The sequence below is a fragment of the Pezoporus flaviventris genome, unplaced genomic scaffold, assembly GCF_033815535.1.
Source record: "Pezoporus flaviventris isolate CSIRO_AGI_PZ_B2104156 unplaced genomic scaffold, CSIRO_AGI_Pfla_v1 ptg000037l, whole genome shotgun sequence".
Lineage (NCBI taxonomy): Eukaryota > Metazoa > Chordata > Aves > Psittaciformes > Psittacidae > Pezoporus > Pezoporus flaviventris.
Window position 1 is genome coordinate 17,187,486 of NW_026892585.1, and position 21,487 is coordinate 17,208,972.

Consider the following 21,487-nt stretch of genomic DNA (forward strand, 5'->3'; position numbering starts at 1 on the left):
ATATAGCCCTTCTCCATCCACAAGGCTAGCCATTAGGGGTTCAGATAAGATGAAAATGAGCTTCTATAATTGATAAGTTTTAAGCACAGAGTGGAAATTAAATAATGCAACAATGTTTAATATGTTGAACTGACCTTATCAAAGAAGCCCCCTTATTACTCTTTCACTCTAATCTCCATACACTAATATATGCCGATGACCACCCAGCTAGAAAATTGCTTGTCAGAAAAGGACCTGGGGGCCCTGGTGTACACCAAGCTGCAGATGAGCCAGCAGTGTGCCCTTCCCTCAAAGAAGGATGATGGCATCTTAGACTGCATTAGGAGGAGTGTTGCCAGCAGGATGAAGGAGGTGATCCTTACCCTCTACTCAGCACTGGTGAGGCCATACCTGGAGTTCTGTGTCCACTTCTGGGCTCCTCAGTACAAAAGATATGGACATGCTGGAGAGAGTCCTGCAAAGGGCCACTAAGGTGATGCAGGGATTGAAGCATCTCTCCTATGAAGAAAGGCTGAGAGAGCTGGGACTGTTCAGCCTTGAGATGAGAAGGTTCAGGGAAGTCTTACCAAAGTGTATAAATAACTGAAGAGAAGATGCAAGAAGACAGAGCTAGCCTGTGCCCAGTGACATGGCCAGTGGTGATGGGCACAAAAATGAAACACAGGAGGCTCTGTCTGAACATCAGGAAACACTTATTTGCTGTGAGGGTGACTGAACACTGACCCAGGTTGCCCTCGGGGGTTATGGAGTCTCCATCCTTGGAGATACTTAAAATCCACTTGGACACAGCCCTGGGCAGCCTGCTTTAGGTAACCCTGCTTGAGCAGGGGGATTGGACCAGGTAACTTCCAGAGGTGCCTTTCAACCTCAGCCATTCTGTGATTCTGTGATGTCTGTTCCCATTATTGTCAATTATATACTGTAATTCTGACTGTATGAAGAAAAATATAAGAATATTATATATGCCTAAAGAGTACAAACACTTCATCTTTCACATGTCCTTTTACTCAACGGTTATATGTTATCGTTATATATGTAATTATATATAAAACAATTTAAAATTGAATTAACAATATACTTAAATATTTTGGAAGCAAAGCTATAAATACGAAACCGTATGTAGTAAAACTGTGAAAAATATCTTCAAAGGAAATATACAAAAGGCATTCAAATACTAATAATAATTTGTCTTGGTCCTGAAAATAACAATAGAAGATAAAAAAATTAGTAACTAGGCTTTTTCATCCGGTGTGTTATTTATCTGCACACTGCCAGTAAGCCAATTGGCTCTTCCTCACACACAAGTGTCTTTTCTTGCACATGTAGGTCATAGTTTTAAAATAAGTTGTTACTGGAAAGGAAGTCTGAACTTCACACAATGGTGGCAAAACATCCAAACTGCAGCAGTTCTTCCAAGGTGAACTGCAGAATAGATTTTAGAAACCTTTAGAAAGAACAAAGGCAAAAAAAAACCAAAAAATCTTTTCCTCTTTCACAGTGGCTATGAGGAAATTGGCAAAGAATGGTGGTCCCCCTTTGGTAGCTGTCCTGCTACTAGTCCACATAACTCTCTACTAGAACAGAAATCATTAATACTTAGAATATCTAGAACTGGGCATGGCATATAGGTACAGTATGTATATTTGTTACTGTTCCATTATAATCAGAAATGTCATTTATAAGTCAGAAATATTTGATTCATGTGACATAATTTGTGATCCTTCCTGTAAAACAGTTTCTTTTTTCCTCTTAGCAGTCTTGGTAGTGAGAAGAGTCAAAGTTTTAGCTTAGTTGATATCTTACTAGACCTGCTTTAGCTAGGTCAGTGCTATCAGAACAGCAAGTGTTGGCATTACATCATCATCTTCACAAAGTACAAGGAAGTAGTAGAAAGCAATTCAGTCATTCCAGTGTCTTTCACAACTGCATCCAGAAAGGTGTCACCAGTACAGTGCCAGGCACAGTGAAGAACAAGGTTTGAAGTCCATGGATAATTTCACTTACTATATAATTAATGCAAGCCTGTTTCTCAGAAATTGCTTAAGAATTTCTCTGAGTAATGCATTAAACCATTTACCATCCATTATTTACAGAAATGCTGTCTTATGTCTTCATGTTTCTTTAAAAAAATATCTTATGTAGTTTTACTTTTTATCTGGATGCTTAAATCTTTGCCAGCTTTTCGTGCTCCCTTTACTGTAGTCTTTTTACACTTATTCAGCTTTACTGTGCTCCATCAGCTTTATGAAAATATTTTATTCCTAAAATGCTTTTCATCCTCTCTACCCTGTGAAGAGTAAAGCAAATAAAGTGAAGAGCCCACTTTCCAGTTCCAGTTGGCTTGACATTTTTCTCCAGTATCTTTTCATGTCATGCAGTGAGAAACCTTCTGGTACCTGTAATTTTACCCAAGAGTCAGCATTAACCATTCCTTGGGCCTTTCTGTTGAGCACACAACTAATTTCTAGTTACTTTTTTGGTCTAATAAATACTAACCTTCTCAACTTTTATGTTTCAAACCTTTCAGTTAGCAGGATCATCTGTACTATTATTTGTGGAAGTCTGTCATGGTTTTTTGCCAGTTCTGGTCTTTCCAGTGAGTACTCCTTTTTCTAAGGTCATTTCTGATAAAGTATTGGTAAGAGTCAAAATAATATAAAAGACCTAAACTAGACATTCTGTAATCTTTTACATGGGTCTCTCTAGACTTAGAAAGGTGTTTCATAGATGGCCCTTGGACATTTTGTTGAGTTTTTCGGAACTGATCCTCATTTTGTGCTCTGAATTTCTCCTTTGACAACTGCTTTCAACCTCAGCTGTCTCAGTTTCTGAATTTAGACAGGAAGTCACTGACAAAAGCCTGAACCCTTCAAGAAAACAGCAGTTGAAGAGATCCTGTCTTACCACCTGAGAGTCCTTCAGTGAACCCTTTTGCCCATGCTGCCAATCACAGTTGTGCTAGGTATTATGATCAAAGTTTATACTAAGACTATCATTTAACGAGAGATCCATTGTGGGCATTTGTCATTTTTGCCAAGTCTGATTCATTAGTTAATTGATTGATTGATTTTTGCTAAGTGGCCTCAAAACTGAGGTCTGAGACCACTGCCATGTGCAGGACTGAAGGCAGAAGCTGTGGGAGTTTAGGTGTCACATAGTAACTGATCCAACCACCCAAACTATTATTGGAAACGTCTGTGAACCTGCTGTATTAAACCTTGTGATGGAGAGTGAAGTGTGATTTAATGAGTAGAGCTAGCTTATAGTAAGAGAGGACTAATAAAAAAAGAAGCAGAACAGAAATCTCAGAAAAGGGCAAATAATAGTAAGCCAGTCTGCTAAAGCAGGATTTGTCTCGTGTGACCTCTGATTTAAGAAGGGCAGAAGTTTAGTCTAATCTGGTCTTGTCAGGGAGTCTTAAGATTGTACCATTCAAGGAGGAGAGTCAATGTATTTCTGTGGTGACTCAGACATGGTAATTGCTGTCCTGAAGCTAATTGCCATGCCAACGGCCATGTAGAATGGCATCTTCGACTGTACATGTCCTATATGTAGACAGGCCCAGTGGCCTCCTTCCTCAAGAAGCAAGAGATCTGTATCAGGGCTCCATTAAACATCTCCCTGATTCTGAAGCGCAACCTCTGTCTCGAGGTTGTACTTAAACTAATGGTTCCTTATTACCCTACAAATGGATGCAATCAAATGTCACGCATGATAGCTTGACAATAAACAGTATTATACTATTACCTCTATGGTTTGTTTTTTTCCCCCTGTGATTTAGGGACATGTTATCAGCTGAAGGGATTGCAGAGGAGGTTGCAGGGTGAATGTGGAGCCAGTGACCCATGGTTTTCCTCTAAGTGTGCTGCCCTTAAGAATGATTTTAACTATTGAGGAATTGTTCTGTCTGTTCTTTCCTGGGCTGACAGATTCATAACCGTGACAGATCTAACATAGTCATTGGGGGTTTTGTATTATGACTGTTTCCTGGATGATTGTTCTCCACCTAGGCTGCGGTGTTTCCACACTACCAGTCAGTCTCAAGTTAATGAAGCACTTTATGGCCACTTGTAGATCAGCTTTCACTGTTCAATTTACTGTGCTCATTCTAAATAATTCGAAAGACTAAAGCAACAACTGATACCTGTTGGGTTTTCATTGTTTCTCCAGCTATTATTTTCTTTTCTGAAGTCACGAATGTAGATAATTGGATATTTGCATTATATCAGTGTTTCTCCTATTGGAAAAATATATTGTGAATAAGCAAATCCAGAAATTCTCTTTCAGAAGTGTGACAGAGGAATTTAATACACAATATTATGGTGTTATGGTAAATATATGTGGAGCAACAGATGTATAGGGCGAAAAAAAAGTAATATATTACCATTATAATGTGAGAGGAAAAAAAATTAGTCAGCTTTTGCATGAATAAATTTCACTGGTCTCATGAATAGCTTCGTATAATTTAAAATAATCTTTCTGTATAATGAACTTTCAAGCTAATTACTCTTGGATTGCCACAGTACAGTGTAACTCCGTCAGTCTGGGAGTGCTCTGAATTTTGCCAAAGTTCTGAAGTGGATACAGTTGAAAATGGAATTGAATGGATTTCCCAAAGAACATATTTGCAAAGTGTCACAGGGTATTATTCCAGGCAGTAACTGTGACCATTGCTTGATTTACCCTCCTTTAACACAATTGAGTTAAAAGCGGTAGATGGTAGTTACTGATTAACATTTGTAGTAAACAGACTTTTGCAGGGATATATTTAAAGTGGTTGTGTGTATATAAATAGACAAGGAGCATGAACCATGCAACTATAATTGAATTACATTAGCATAACTTAAGTAGAAGTTCAGTAAATACCAAACACCTTAATTAACTTGCACAGTATTAGGAGGTTAATGGCATAACCCCCACAAATGACTCTTCAAAGTGTTTGGCAACGTGGCAGCTCAGAGCCAAACTAGTACCCAGTACCCCACCCTTTGTGGCTGGTGTATGGTAACTTCGACTCCTGCTGCTCAAGCTTGGCCTCTGCTGGGATTTCTGGAAGTTGAAGCAACAGCCTTTGTTGCAGAGAGCTGGAAAAAGCTACCTGTGGAGCAGGATCATACACTCACCATGCCCTCCAGCTGAGCCTGTCTGCTTCCCAGCCCGGAAACCCCTTTGCTTGCTGGGCTTTTAACCTGGGGAAAGGGGGAGTTAGCTGAGGCTCCAGAAACTTACACTTCTAAACACAAAAGCTCTATTCCCTCTGCCAAAAAAATTGCTCATGAGCATCATACAACTCTTACACTAACAGAAGACACCAACTCCTTTTGTGCCCCTTCAACTGATGTGGGCAGTAATGGTCTGTTTTCAGTTGCAGAGTTTGCAGTCTTTGATAACTTTTTTATTATTATTTTTGCTGATGCAGTTTCTGGACAATGTGCCAATTGCATATTCTAGTGGGTTCAAGCAGCATAATTGTATCTTGGTTTTGGAGCTGTTGGGTCTGTGCATTGGAGTCCAGCCTGAGCTGTGCATCTTTTTAGCTAAGGCATATGTTATTCATTGATGCTCATTCTGAAATCTTAACAGTGAGGTTAGAAGCCCGATTGAAAAGCACAAGTGATTTGTTGGTTTATTGTGCCAAGAAAAGTAAATAAATAATGTAGTTACTAGTCTAGCTAATTATTTTAAAAATACTGGTGAGTCAGGAAACTATATGCAAATTGGTAAGAAATTAATTCCTGTTACATTTGAATAATTTGGAAAAAGCACATTGCATCCACGGTTGAAGATTATATTCTTCTCTCACATAGGAAACAGTACTGTAAATGTGCTAGCATGTCTCTTGGGAAAGAAATGTGAATTTTGCTGACAAGCTGAGGTCTCTCAGCAGAAAAATGCATGCTGACACTTCAACCCAGTGGCCAATTGACTGATTTCTTTCCCTCTTTTTACTTCTATTTCAGATGCTGAAGAATACCAGCCTCCAATATGGAAATCATACTGTGAGTATACAAGAATTTTTAGTAACCTTAGTACCTTAGCAAGGTGTCACTGTTAGGTCTTTTCCCTTTCTTTGTTTAGAAAAAAAAACACATAAATGTACTAGGTGGTTGTAGAAGTTACTGTATGAGACAGCAGCAAAACCTGAGCTTTTCTGATTCTCTGTGGAGCGAGTACAGCAGGATTATGAGTGCCAGACTCTCTTGGTTGCCTTTCAAGTGTTCAAATCCTGGGTTTCATTGTTTCTCTGCTGAGATTTTCAGGAAGGATTCCAGAGGTAGAGGTTAATGCTTCATGTGTTTACTAAAGGTCAGGCTTGAGTATACTTGTCTTTTTACATGGGTCACCAGATTGCTCTAAGATAATAATATTTTTGATCCCTAGCAATAGAGGCCAATTTTTGAAGTGGTGGTTTAGAAGTTGGAGGCACCACTATCAGTTCTTTGAACCTTCCTGTCTGCTTTTACAAAAATCATTTACATAGACTGCAGTGCAGAAGTGTATATTTCATGCTCTTTTTGCTTTGTTGCAAATGTATTTTCTAGTAAATTTGCATAGATCTAAGGCAAAACATAGGCTTTTAAAACCCTTATTAAAGATGGCCTTTTAATTTGATCATTTTCTTTTAAAACCTTGCTTGAAATTTAATGGAATGGTGTCTTTGGGTTTTGTGTTTTTTGGTTTGGGGGTGGTGGTGGTTGCTGTTTTCAGATATAGAACTATCCTAAGCAAAATTCATCTCTTTTATTGAGGCAACTTCAAATTCAGTACAGTGCCATTACCAAAATGGAACTACAAAAAGACAAGGATCACAGTAGTTACATGCATGTACACGTATAATTTTAGACTGGAACAAACTTGTTGACTTCACTTATATGCACATTAAACAACCATGCTGACTTCAAAGACATAACCTCTATGTTACCCGAGGATGATATTCTGCCTTAAAATGGACTGGGATTTTTTCAACCAATATTTGATTATACCATTAAATTATAAAAATTGCTTCTCAGAACACTGTTTTCTAGAGGCTTTTTTGTTGTTGTTGTTATTGTGATATTTGGACTATTTAAGTCCAAAGTCAGCAAAAGTGTATTGATTTGAGTTGGACCATTCCAGGGTACTTTGCTGGCTACTTGTAAAGAAGCAGGCACTTGAGCGGGTTTTTTTTTTAGCAGAGAAATCTGGCTTACTCAAAATCAGTGGAAAAGCTCCCATTGACTCTGCTGAGACCAGGATTTGAAATGACAGATGTTTCCTTTTTTGAAGGAAGCTTTTGTTAAAAAGCCAGGGAATAGCACAAGCCTTTACTTACCTTCTCTTAGTTGCCCCACTGGTGCAGCAGAGATCACTGGCATGTAGTGAAAAAGTTGGTTACTTTTGCCTGAGAGCTTACACACAGTCCAAGAAAACTTCTTTAAAATTAAAAAGTAAAACCCCAGAATGAACTAATAGAATATGCATATATAATTTCCTGTTCAGATATACATAGGATGCCAATATTGTGGTAATGAAAAAGTGTGGCCTCAGCATCTGAACCCCATGCATGAATGACCTCAGAAAAATTTAAGCAGCTCCAAAATGCAGAAAATAGTTTAAGGTTACAGAGGTTTACTGCTGAGGCTGCTAAGCCACAGACATACGTTTTTCATTGCAGTATTAGGTAATGTATGCTTCTTTACTCTCCTAGTAAAATGCCATTCTGGTAAATTAATTATAGAGGTTGCATACAACTATAGCATTAGTCTCTGATGTAATCTAACTGTCCTCTCCCATCACAGTTTTAATGTATTGTTTCACTCGTAGCAGCTTGTGTTTGCTGCCTATTTAACAGTTATTTTCAGTGTATTTTAGGTAGTAACTTTACAAGTTTGATAACATACTAGTAAGACACTTTGCATATAGTTTTGATTTCTTTTTTAAGTCCTGGATAAATTTAGGTGCACTATGTTGCTTTGTATTGACATCACAATCAAGGCTTCCAATTCTTCTAGCTTCTCAACAAAGGCAGATTTTCCTGCTTATGCAGGCAAAATATTCAACTGAAGTGTTGCACTTACCCACGGGCAAATGCCGATCAAAGTAGAAGAGCTTTCAGAATCCAAGCCTTACCCTTTGGCGTAATGTGCAAGCTTGTTTCAGCTGTATTTGGAAAAGACGGACGCTTCTAATTCAGAAGATCACTTGCTTGTGAAGAATTGTTAGAAGGTCCATAGGTTTCACAGTTTACAAGGTTTTTCAGACTTTTTCTGATAGCCCTGGGACACAGAGAACTAAAGAAATGGTAAGAAAGATTTTGTATTACCGGGAAGGGACTTGAGGAAGAAATCTGGAAAGATACTAGCAGCCAGCAGTCTCTAGGTAGTGGATTTAATTGCATTTACACCCGAGTGACAGATCAACAACTAAATACCCAATAACAGATTTATTTTTGTACTCTGTTGCCTGTTAGGAATATTACATGAAATGGCATTTTGCCTATTTACCATCACTGATGTATGAAAGAAAGGAAGATAAGAATCATGGACATGTGGGTTGTTAGGGACTTCTGGGGTGAGCTGATCCAGCTTCCCACTCAAAGCATGACTGCTGTCAGCTCCAGAGCAGAACAGCCATGGCTCTATCTAGCTGTGTCCTGAAAACCTTCAGGGGTGGAGCCTCTGCCACCTTTGTGGGTAACCTGTTCCAGTGCTGCACTGCTTTCTTAGAACAGAACCAAAGATCTTACCTGTTTCATGTGATGAGAGGCAATTTGTTTGAGTGCTGAAACAGTGTAGTCATTTTGACTTCCAGCTGCAGCGTGTACGTGCTTTGAAGAGATGTAAAACCACTTTTTTTTCTCCTTTTACCACTGTTGAGATTGGCGTGTGCTAAGCAAATCGTATGTCAACGCCACTTCAATGTTTATTTGCATTATTTAAGATCAGTTCGCTGGCGTGAAGCAGTGTGGCAAGGCACAGAGCATCAGCTGATGCCATGCTTCAGCTCCTCACAAAGGTTCTCTGCCTTCTGCCCTTCACCAAATAATAGGCACAGTGTCTGAAACTCAGTTTTGCTAGAAATTAAAGCTGTATTTCAGCCAGGCACTTAGGTTCCTAATTAAGCATGTGAGTAATCCAGCAGAAATAGGACAGCTCATATTGTTCAAGCTCAGCGCATGGATAAATGCCCAAGGTGAGGACGAGGAGATAAAACTAGGGAACTCTGTGAAGTGTTCTCACAGAGAAGGCAGTATGTTTCTTTGTTGCTTTATAAAAGTGATGATACAAGTTTTTCCTCTCCACTGGAGCATCACTGAACACTAGTCATAGGTGAGTTAATGGAGAAAGCTTGAGTTCCTGACACACTGCAAAATGAAAAAAGTATGAAGAAATTGGTGATAGCCTTCTTCTCTGGCAGAAAAGGAGTAAGTGTTCATTTTTGTACATCATCTGTTTGTTTCTTAGAGCAGGTTTCAGAATTAGAGAGTTCTTTATAAAACTGATTGTAGAATTTCCTTTATTCATCCCATGAGACAAGAGTCATCCTCTAGCAGGAACAAGAGATCCATATTCTAACTGGTTACTTTGCATCTCAAATTAATGTTCCCCTAGAAATTAAAAAATAAATTAAAGTTTTGTTAACTTTCTAAGCTCCCAGGTGATTATGATACTGTGGATTCTGGCAAACTACCTGAATTATGAAACTGATAAAGATGTTAAAGGGCCAATTACATGCTACTGTGTTTTTCTATTGCAGCATATTGCTGCATTTTGGTCTCCGATTTAGTGTGTAGCATTACCACACCTTTAATTTGCATCTGATGTTGAACAAAAAGCTACTGCAGGCTGATGCTGTTCTCTTAAGCAGTAATTATACATTTTCTTTTTGCATGAAGTTGACTTTTTATAAGGTTAATTTTCTCAGGGCTAAAATAATAATTTATCATTATGTTCAAGCATCGTATTTTTTATGATCAGAGTGGGTTTGTCTCTAATCTGCCTGTCAGTTCTAAATGCTGGAATAGACTGGGTCAGATGTTGACCACTGTCCTAAATAAGTGTGATTTTTTAATTATTTCAGTTAACCATATCTTTATACATTGGATTCTGGTTTAAGGTTTTCAGGAGTGGAAGGGGGGAGCCAGGAAGGCAAAGTTTGCTTGTCATTTGAGCAAGTAAATGAAGGGCCCTGGCTTTCTAAACTTCTGGCTATCCCCTGGACCCTGCTGGGGTCTCACCGATGTCAGCCAGTGCCCAGCACTTTGGCTGAAGTGTATAACGAAATCAGGCAGAGCTGCAGGATGTTCTGCACTTCCGAAAATGAGGTCATTTAATGAAGTGTCTATGCTCATTGGAACTTAGCTGTAGGGCACATTTTTCTTAAGTCACCTTAGCCATAATATTGCACTTGTATTCATAGCCCATTAGGAGGCTTTCATACAGCAGTTATTTGAAGCAGAAACAGGAGAGAACCTTTCTAGAGAAGAACACAGCTTTTGGTAGGGTCACATTTGCTTTGCCCCTTAATACCTTTGTCTGTGAGGTACTGCCCTTTCCTAGTTTTTCTCTTAACTGGCATTTTCACTGCCGTTTTATCTCTGCCACCCTTGCCTTGCTGTGTGCCTTTTCTGGGTACCCTTGGCCACTGTATGCCGTCTTTTCTCTGTTGTTTGTCTCCTTGAACTGCTTGGCATCCCTTACCACAAAGCCGCTGGTGGTTCTCAGTCATTTCTTCCTGCTCCCAATCTGTCTTCTCTCCCTCTGTCTAATGGTTCTGCATCTCTCTCCAGCAGTTCCACTGGGTTGTCTTTCTGTCAGTTTAATGTCTTTCAATTTAAAGCTAATATGGCCAAATCTGAATTCTTTATCTTTCCCAGGAAACCATTTTGCATTCATGGTGTTTTCTGTGATTACCACCATTCACAATCTCAATCATGCTTGTTACTTGGGGACATTTTCTTATCCTGCACATTTAGAGTCGCATATAATTTATTATTACTATTATTTATTTGTATAGTAATAATCTTACTGCATTTTTCTCTGATGTATTTCTAAATCAGATAGCTTTCTCAGTTCAGATTATTGTGCAGATTAATTACCCATGCCTCTCTGAGAATGACAGCAACCTTTCCCAGTCTATTCAAAATACAGTTGTTAAGATGATTTGTCTTCCTTGAATTCATCACGAGTCCCTGCACTGATTCATCTCACCGCATCCTATCAGCATCCAGGTTTTTGTATTTGCTTTTAAGTCTTTCATACATCTGCCTTCTCCTATTAGTCATTCCTTCCTTTGTTTTATGAAATGCTGACTCTTCTCTCCACCCTTGCTTCCCCAGTGCTATCGGCTTCAGAGATCCTTTTGGTCATTTCAGAGAGCTCTTTGCTCTTCTCATTTCTCACAAATGTAGCACATCACAATGTGATCTTCAGACCATCTTGTTTTGCATCAAGCAATCAAGGTTATCTTAGAAACAGCTCTACTAGCTTAATTTGCTATGTCAGTTACTATTTAACGGGTTTGATTATTGAAAAATAGGATTTTTATGAAGTATTTTTTTTTAATTACAATTTATATAAATAAACTGGGGACATAGATCTTTTACTTTAAATGGGAAGCAATAATATTCTTGCAATATTTTGAATCTTTACAGTTCCTTCTCTCTGCTGGAAATGTATGGGAGAAAAAAAAAGTTACTATTTTCCTCCTGGGTATGTTTAGTATTAAGCATCAGTAACCTTCTGAATCAGAGGTTACGCTGATTTCAGGCATTCAGAGTTGGACTCTAAAATCATAACATTGGACTCCAGAATGATCAGTTTTAAAAAGCAATCTGTGATTTTTGAAGAAAAAAAACCCATGCTTTTCTTGGCAACTCTTATGGTTACACAAGTCATTTGATCACAGAAAAGTAGAAGGAAGGTTTTGAATCTTAGTCATCGAAGTGTAAGTGTTTTGAATCTTAGTCATCGAATTGTAAGAGGTAAGAAAGACCACAAGTTATCAGGAAAAGTAGTGGGAGATCTGGCAGTGATGAATGATGCAGGTTAAATCCAAAGCCTTAGTATGAATTCAGAACTGGATCACATCCATATGCATTAAAACTGATAGGGAATATAAGAAACCATGAGCTCTTTCTGTTTCCCTCTGAAGAACCAGAGATGAAGTTTGGGTTGGGAAAAGGAGAGATTATGTTCTTTTCCACTTTTTCATTAGCAGAGAACAGAAGCTTCCCAAAGTTTTCATATTGCCTCAGTGACAAACCTGGGAGCAAGCTGAGGACTTCACTTTTCAAATTCCACTGCTCCTAGCCCCATTTAAAGAGAAGGTGCAGAAGGTGGGAGAAGGTGTTGAAAAGTAACACATCGTTTCAATTCACTTTATGCAACAGGGCTTCTGTGTTTGTAAAACCTACAGGCATTTATATTCCTGCCATAATCTACCACCTTTCAGGGTATAATTTTGAGCTTCACAAGCCTTGTGAAGAGCCCTGTCCTAGAAACTCGGTCTTTTAAAAGAATTCATAGGCACGACGTGATCTTTCCAAACACAAGAAGGTCAGCGTACAGAAGGCCTTTCTCGAGGGAGGCAAGCCAAACCTCTGGGATTTTTACTGGAGTTACAGAGAGACAGTCTGTCTGTGCTGGAATTGATTACTGTCATTGCATGTCAGCTTCTTCTCACGACTCTGGAGTGGAAAGGAAGGAGGGGATCTCATTAAATGCATGCAGTGAAGAGGCTAGGGGCCAGGATTCAGCGACTACCCCTAGCCTCAGGTCTCTCTCTTGCAGCCCTCAGAAGATTCGCAGAATTGATCCGGGGCCATTTGAATAGGGCATAATTGCTTTGAAAGGAATGTTTGCTTGCAGTCAGTAATTGCCAGCAGATCTTGAAATAAATTATGAAATTGTGGTAAACCCTTGCAAACATGCTGAACTTTTTCATGGCCTATCCAAAAAAATACTGGTGTTACTGGTACGCAATCTGTTCTTGAGTTGTTACAGCATGGTATATGCAAAAGTAAGGTTTTATCCTGAGATACACCTAATAAATCTTTCTAGCTGGTCTTCCCTGACAGAGATGTAATAACAAGTACAAAATGAGGTAACACTTCTAAAAATTAAACTAGCAATCAGTTCAGTTAGTGTGCAGGTCAACAACCAATTTTCATATAAATGACTTAGCTACACTGAAATCCCTCCATTTTCTGCCCTTTTCTTTACATTTGCATTTTCCTTTGCAGCCTCTGGCTAAAAAGACTCATCTGAATAAAAGTTTATGCGTGTTGCCGTCTTCTAATGATCTGTACATTTTTGTGTTTGACAGTGTATCAGTTGCAACAAGAGGCGCCACGTCCCAAGAGAATCATCTGTCCTCGGGAGGTCAGTTCTTCTTTCTCTCTACCTTGTTAAAGCTGATGAATTGTCAGCAGCATATGATTACCAAAAAATCTTTTGTACAGTCTGCGGGTAGTATTTGCTTTAATTTTTCTAAGCCACTATTTTATATAATTATTTTTCTTACAGTTGATTAATTAAAGCAGATTAATATTTGCTAATTAGGCATGGAGGCCTCATTCTACCACTAGAAGCTATTTCATTAGGCAAATGCTCATTAATCATTGCTTGGTGTGCTTTTCTGTGTACCAACTAAAGTTTTGTGTTTCCTTGTCAAAAGGAAGGTGGATTTTTTTCCTGCAATAGAATCAGCTAGGTTGGAAAAGCCCTTCAAGGTCATCAAGTCCAACCATTACCCCAGCACTGCTAAGTCCATCTCTAAAGCATATTACTGAGGGCCTCATCTATGTTTTTTGAACATGATACTACACATAGCTCCAGTTTGTTGACTGTGTTCTGCTAGGGACTGTGTTCAAGTGAAAATACTGAATAGCCTTAGGGCTCGCTTCTGTCATACAAACTTTAAAGATTATAGGAGATCTAGAAATCTGCAGGTCTGCAGATTTCGCTGAATCATTTTCTTTTCCTGTTTTCTTTTTCTGTATTTCTCCATTTCTACTTAGTTAAATCTGTCAATTCCTCAGCCTGCATGGCATAATAGTAATGGAAAATGTATGTAGATGTCTGCTCAATCAATAAAACTGTGATAGCTTTATCTTCTGTAATGTCAGGGACAAATTTTGTGCAAATAGACATGTAATACTAGTAATAGAAATACTAAACGCATGAACAGATTGCACAAGGTATAAAAGATGATGTGAAAGAAGATAGAAACTACGGTTCATCAGCGTGATATATAGCTCTTCTCTCAAACATCATCATGAGCTCTGACCTGCTTCCTGCACTGTGTACTTACGGAAGTGATGCCTTAGCATAGCATCTATCAAATACTAACATATACAGTCTCAAAACAGGCTTGTGTGGGGCAGGAGGTTTTGTACCAAGGCATAGGTGGTTGCTCAGGGTGGTGAAAAAGATCCTTTGGAAGCCAGGAATTTAATCTGATTTTCCTTAGTTCACCAAGTGCCCTAACAAAGAGGCCATTGCGTTTTTCCCTCAAGTGCTGCCTACCAGTTGTTTTAGGGCAGGGAGGGCAGGGTCTTGGCCTCAGACTTGAAGTCTTCAAGCTGTCAGTTCAGGATGGTCCCAAGACATATAATGCAGGATGCTGAGAAGGACAAGCAAAACACCAGGGTGGGTGAATCCTCATGTCATCCTTTCTCCCTGTCAAAGAGAAGGCTCAGGGAGAAGGAGCATGCTGTAGTCCTGTGGGACTTCAGTGCACATGTGCTGAAGGGGTTTTAGCAAGACCTTCCTCTCTGAAATTCTTATGCAAAACTAATTTCAGGTAGGTATCTGAGGCTGGTATTCTCTAAAGAAGAGGACATTAAGGTTTTTACTAAATTAATGACAGGTATTAAACTAGTAGTGATATAGTTCAAAATAGTTCAGGTAAATAATTTATTTACTTCTGGTTCAGCATGACATGAGTTTCTCAATTTGCGTGAGGTAACAATTTACCTAATATTTTATTTATCTATTTCACACTGGCACTATGTTGAGGAACAACTTGTCTTGAGAAAATCTGATTAATAAGCATTAAATGCTTAGGAACCCTTGTCTACAATTTGAACTCATCTTTGTTGGGATACAAGTGACTTAGCCTGAGTAAGTTTGATCCAAAATTTATTTTGCTAACTCAAATTAAAGCATTTTTTTCTTGCCTCCATCAGTGAAAATTTGAATCAAGCTAAAATGTGCTTTTAAGGTGGAGTAGCAATCGTATTCTTGTGCTAGAAACATGCTTATCTACACAAGCGGAGTAAATGCGAAGCTGTGAACTCTTTACCAGTGTGCTATTCTAAATTTATTTCCTTAGATTTAAGAACATGTTAGGTACAACTGAACTTACCCTTTGCTCCCTTTGCCTGATGTTTGAAGGCCTATTCAGGTAATTTCCAAAGATTTGCAGAAGGAAGATAAGATCACATTATATTAACTAAATTAATATGTGATTGGCAAAGCAGTACATAACAAAGTAAGTTAAAAATGTCTTAATTCACATAACCTGGGTTTGGTTCTGACTAATAAGCCTTTTTTTAGTGGCTCACCTCACTGACTGAAGAGTCCTATTTTGATTTGTTTTTATTTTATTTTATTTTTTAGTTTAGTTAAACAGCTGAAAATAAGAGACTTTATTCAGGGGTACATATATAAAGCAGTATGAACTCCCACACATGTGGTCTTTGTTTGGGTTCATTACTTGGATTTTGAATCTTTGTGTAGCTTAACTATATGTGTTCACAACCTGATTGCTGGAAACTCAGATTCACTGACCCGAGAGCAAAAAACATTACAGCACTGATGATGTATTTTATTTTTACATACAGCTGGGGAGGTGGGGTGTCCTGATACCTACATTGTTCCTTGTGGTTCATATTATCAGATTTATATAAAGTAGAAATGCAGACTGGTTTTATAGAGCATCACAGATTGTTAGAGACAAAATTCAGCGCCATGTTCCTATGGCATCTATTAGCTTTTCCTTAGCACACAGTCTATAAGGTGGGTGTTTTGGATGTTTTATTTTTCTTGATTCATTTTACTTCAGTGTAATCTGGTGATTGTATAGGCTTGCCTCACTAAAGATGGTGCCTTATTAATCCTAAATTTCTGCCAGTTATGTAGGAAGATCGATCTCAAAATCTAATTTTGTGTTATGTATGTGAAAATATATTAATTGTCAATATGATAGTTATTTAGTATGCAACATGATGCTCATCCAACATCTGGAGAGCAGGTGTCAGCAGGATGCGTGACTGACAGGGGAAAGATTTATCTCTCCATGTGCATATCATAGGAAGTGGACTTTGTGGAGGGTGTTCTCTTGTATAATTTAGGATTTAAACTGCTTCAGACAAATGTAAAGATTGCAAATAATTTAAAATCCTTCATGCTATGGCAAGATGTCTTTCATTCATGACTGCCAAATTCTGCACTGTTTGCAAGAAAATTGAAGCATCTGCTGTGAACAAAATCTGTAACACCAACAGATAAACTTGTGAAGGGTTGGAGGATTGGGTTTTTTCTCTCACCACTTGGCATTTTCATCATTCCTCAATCTTTTCCATTGCCATCTTGCAGATTCTCTGCATTCATTTGCTTTTCCATTACCTTTCTGTTACTCCATAGTCAAAGGGGTTTTAGCCTCAGATCTCTGCAGTTCTACCATCTGATTTGTGTGGATTTCTTGATTAGCTATACTTTGGAGACAGGAATCACCTCTCCTGATATGCAAACCACAAGACTAAAAACTGGGACTGTAAATAAAACATGATCATTTCTATCTTTGTCTCTTTGAGCTTTGCTATTATGATTTTCATTTTCCTTTTTGTTTTTCTTTTCTCCACATAAATATCTTGTCAGCAAAAGCAGGTCATTCCTGCAATGGGAATCATATTGAATGAACTGTTAGTGCTTCAGGTATCTAACGGCTTTTAATTAATCACCACCGGCAGCGGCACTAGTGTGAATATCCTACCTTCCCAATAACATTGGATTTCTGCCAATATCCTCATTTGTAACCATATACCTTCCAGCAATGTTTTAATGATTTATTTTTTAAATAGAGAAAATTTAGTTTAAAAGCACCACTCAGGTGGAGGAGTAGCTTTTAAATATTGTGCAACTGTGATGATGGGCACCAAAAAATCAGATTTTTGTTGTGAGGAATTCGTATTATAAAGCAACTTTTGGGGTACATTTACAGTAATGCTGATAAAAAAATTACATTCTCAGAAAATAATTTAAGCATTCAACTTCATGGTTTTATTCAAAAATAATATTTTAAAGGATTCTTAATTGTAAGAAACATGTCAGGAGTAGACTAATCAAAGTTAAAATATTTTTTAAAGAAACGGAGGCTTTAACAAAGTTAAAGAATTAAGGAAGGATAGTGATTATTTGGATATATTTTTGGTTAAACAGTTGGCTTGTTAAAGATTTCCTTCAAAGAGGGAGTGAGTCTTACCCATGAGTTTTTAAATTACTTGTGTAGAGATATTCATGCCTATGAATGCTCTTCCTGTTCTGTTCCAAGCCTTAATTGCTGACAGCAATTTTTGAGGCTGGTGAGTTTGTCTGCATTAGACCTTGAATATTCCTATCAGTGCCTTGGCCAAGCCAGTGTCAGCAACGGTGAGAAGCTCGACTAAATTTCCCTAGTGTAGACAAAGCCTTAGAGCCCTAACTTATATTATTATGTAGAAAAATGTCAGTTAATTGCCTTCCTAGTCGTTCTGAATTCCAAATAGGTTTTGTCAGAAGTGGTAGAAATTATTGTCTTTGCCTTTAAAGAATAAAAATTACAGTTTCTTGATTAAAAGCAAATGATAACAAAAGGGAGACTTCTCTTTGAAAAAAAAAGCCCAAAACAAAGCAAAAGAAAAAAACAACAAACCCACCATATATATCCCTTTTTGCTTAAATGATTGTAGGAGACTAAAATAAAGATGGCATATTCATACTGTACTGCTGAGAGTCTTTAACCATCTGGAGGGTCGGGAACTGTTTTGACCCTCTGGGTATCCATTACCCAGATTTACAGAAACAAGTATATAGATAGTGGCATTTTATAGAGCGTAACTGTTGAAATGGTCACTAGCAGGTTTATAATGATGTTGCCATATTGTACATTACTAGCAGAGAATATACAGAATCATTGCAGGCATCCAAAACTGAACCACTGCAAATTATTCTTTAGTCAGTTATCCTCAAAGTTTCTTCTGAAGCATAGGATTCAAGCTAAGAACAAAGCAATTAGCAGAGTATCATGTAAACAGCAGCAATATTGAAAAGTCCTTTCAAAATGCTGCTTACTTTTGTCAGCTCTTCGTTCAGTATTTGTACATACGAGAAAGCTTGTGATTAGCTAAGCTTGATCAAGGTTGGTAAAATTAAGCCTTAGTAAAATGTTTGCTAAGAGTACACCCACCTGACTGGATAATAACTATTTAATCATTTCAATAAGTCTTCCATGAATTCCCTCATTCTGCTCACTTAGTGACCTTTACAAGCCGAATATTTTGTCTTTTCCTCTATCCTCATCTTTCTAAGAACATTATCTATACTGTGGTAGTCCTAGAGAGCTGTAATAGGGCATTGAAATTGGCCATAATATTGGTGGTGAATAATGGGAGTAAATGGGAATTTTCATGGCACTTGTTCAAACCACTCTACTGCAAAAAGTCAGACACTACCATGAGAAGGTGTCTCTGTCAGTCCTGAGAGCTTCTCTAAGATAATTCAGAATGTTATATTATCTTTTCCTTAGAAACCTTAGAACACATGGAGTGACACACCAAGAGATCCCATTAGCCAGCAATTAAATGAAAATAAGTAGAATTGTTCCGAAACCATGTTTGTACATGTAAGGCTTAATGGAGCCTGTATCTTCAAATTCTTATAATATTGCTGCTGCTTCAATTGTGTTTTTATAATCCTGACTTTATGATAGAAACAAAAAGAAACGAGCACACAGCAGTAGTCTGTGGGTTACAAATGAAGGTGAAGAGCAATTTTGAATAGACACTGACAAAAGGAGGAAAGTTCTTCAGCTGAAACTCACGGCCAAGTTAGAAAGCCTGGTTGCACTAGAGAGGGCTGAAAACAGTTGAAGAGCAGGAAGTGTCTTCAGTTACATTGTTGTGGAGGACCTGTGGAATGTCAAAATATATTGTATCCGGCATTCCTGTAGACCGGCCACAGGCAGGTTTTCCTGTTAGGCTTAAAAATGTGGGGTTACACCCAATGTCATTTTTATCCCCCTAATGAATGTTGCCCCACAGAATGCCTGAGATTTGCAGCAGTAGGTGAAAGGAAGAAGAGAATCTGGAATATTGCTTGCCCAAAATTCCTTTGTATCTATCACATCAGAGAAAGTTGTCAGTGGTTTTTTTTGAGGCACACTAAAGACTGACAAGAAATATCTCTCCCAGAGTCCCTGAAGTCTCACCCTGCTGCAGTAGTAGGGTGCTGGAACACTAAGAGAAAGCCACATCATTCTCATTTTAATGGTCCATTGACTACTGAATGGAGGAGAAAGCTTCCTAATTGTTCTGCAGACATGATAGTAAATATTTCATTTAAGTATTTGCAGCTAAACAAAACTAGAAGAGGTTTTTCTGTTCCACTTGAATTTCATCAAGTTTGATATCTAATGTCCTAGGTTATGATTAGCAAATGAGACTGGTCTTCATGTTTGTCAGAGGAATCTGGTATGAATCAGTTGGTGCATTTATAGATCACTGTGAAACGGAAACGTTAAAGCCATCTTTTTAGAAGACAAGATGGCAACTTCTGACTAATGAGCAGCAACTGTATGTAGCTGTCTTTATTGACTGATGAACTTCCTAATTATCCCTCTGGCTTTGTTTGAAAGCTTCTTTGGGAAGTCTCACCCTTCCTCTCCATTTCCCCTTCAAAGTGGGTGATATGTGTGTGTGTGTGTTTGCTATTCTCCTAATTTTTTATTTCCTTTTATCTTTGTTACATATCACTCTTTTCATCTAGTTCTTTTTATTTTGACATCATGTTGAATGTAAGTAGTTTTCAAGCCAAAATAAATGAAAGCCTGTTTCATATCTCAACCTAGATAAAGTTTATGAATATGCCTGTGTGTAGGTGAAAATGTTGTGTGCTTTTATAGACATATATCTGTTCCAACTTAGGACAGTATTCCTTGTGTCTGGTTAAATGATATGTAGAAGGGGATCTTACTGTCTCTGCTCTATGACTGTTACTTTGTGAGGTGTCTGTCAGAATATTGAGCAGTTGATGATTTTGTATTTTCTAATATGGATAAATATAGAAACTTTACATATCTATCTTGCTTCCTACGCTTCTTGTACATGTATGTATATTAGCTACACACACGCAGAATGATCAAATCATCCAATTACGTGTCTTTTTACACTGACACATTTTAAATGCCCTAAACAAATCAGTGTGTGTGTGTGAGATAGAGATGTTTTTGTGAGTAATATGTCTTATAGTTATCAGAACATTCAGCTTTGTTGAAATGAAAGCATCTGTAAGTTACCGTATTGTTCAGCATTTGGGAAATAAATATTTTCCTACTTAGTATTTTGCAGAGGAGTTAATAGGATCTCTCCAGATTCTGGAAGATAGCTATCACTACCAAAACTCTTACTCCCTTCAGACTTTGCAGATATCCTGACTTAAGAGAAACATTCATGGTTCCCAAGCACAGAGCAGAACTATTCATAAAATCAACAACAGGAGATAAACTGAATTAATATTATTATTCTTCCTTGTATTTTTGCTTTCACCCTTCCCCTCTCCCCATGCAGTAATGTTCTCCTAGTGTAGTTAAGTGGTAATGCGTCTCACCCATGATGCTATACTGAGGTTTATCCAAGGTCCTCTCCTCATTTTCCACATACCCCATCCACTCTTAGTTCTGATGGGTTGTTTCCTGATTTTCCTTCCATGCCTTCAGCTCATATTTGAGTTTATAACCGGTCTCCCAGCAGAATGGTTATAAACATTGGTTTGGCACTTCACAAGCAGATTCACTAGGGAACCTTGCTAAAGGGCTACATGTTTGCATCAAATAGTAGCAGTGAGCTGGTTAGGAAGCATGACTTTCAAGGATGCTTTAAGGTAAGTGACACAGCACCAATAATTTTGTGCAGATGCATTGTGGGCTGTTGTGGCATGTGTCATAGGGATGTTTTAGTGCTTCTCACTGGTTGCAGAATTGCGAAGAGCATTTAGAGCATTGATGTGGCTTACTGCATTTATCTGCTGCTCCTGGGGATATTTTTCCTCCCATTTAAATGACGCAACACATCATCCTTGAAAAAAAGGAGAACAGTTTAAATGCTATATTCAAATTTTTCATCTTGCATTCAAGGCAACATTGATATTCCCTCTTACATTCAATGATGCCCTCACTATGTGAATGCAAGATGCATAATAAAATAGATGACTCCTGCTTTTGCAGTTGAAGTTGTTTGAACCTGACCCTG

General features: G+C 38.1%; 1 protein-coding gene across 3 annotated transcripts in view; it reads left to right on the plus strand.

The window, feature by feature from the left end:
* The window catches only part of CHN2 (chimerin 2), a 166,209-nt gene that overhangs the window by 65,349 nt on the left and 79,373 nt on the right, over positions 1–21,487 (plus strand). The window contains exons 1-3 of one of the 3 annotated variants that reach the window (XM_061464863.1): positions 2,923–2,962; positions 5,961–5,999; positions 13,306–13,361. In XM_061464863.1, coding sequence (XP_061320847.1) covers positions 2,938–2,962; positions 5,961–5,999; positions 13,306–13,361 — 120 coding nt within the window. In that variant the 5' untranslated portion in view covers positions 2,923–2,937. Of the gene's footprint in view, positions 1–2,922; positions 2,963–5,960; positions 6,000–9,384; positions 9,404–13,305; positions 13,362–21,487 lie in introns of those variants that run through there. The other 2 variants (XM_061464862.1, XM_061464864.1) reach the window with 2 other exon arrangements.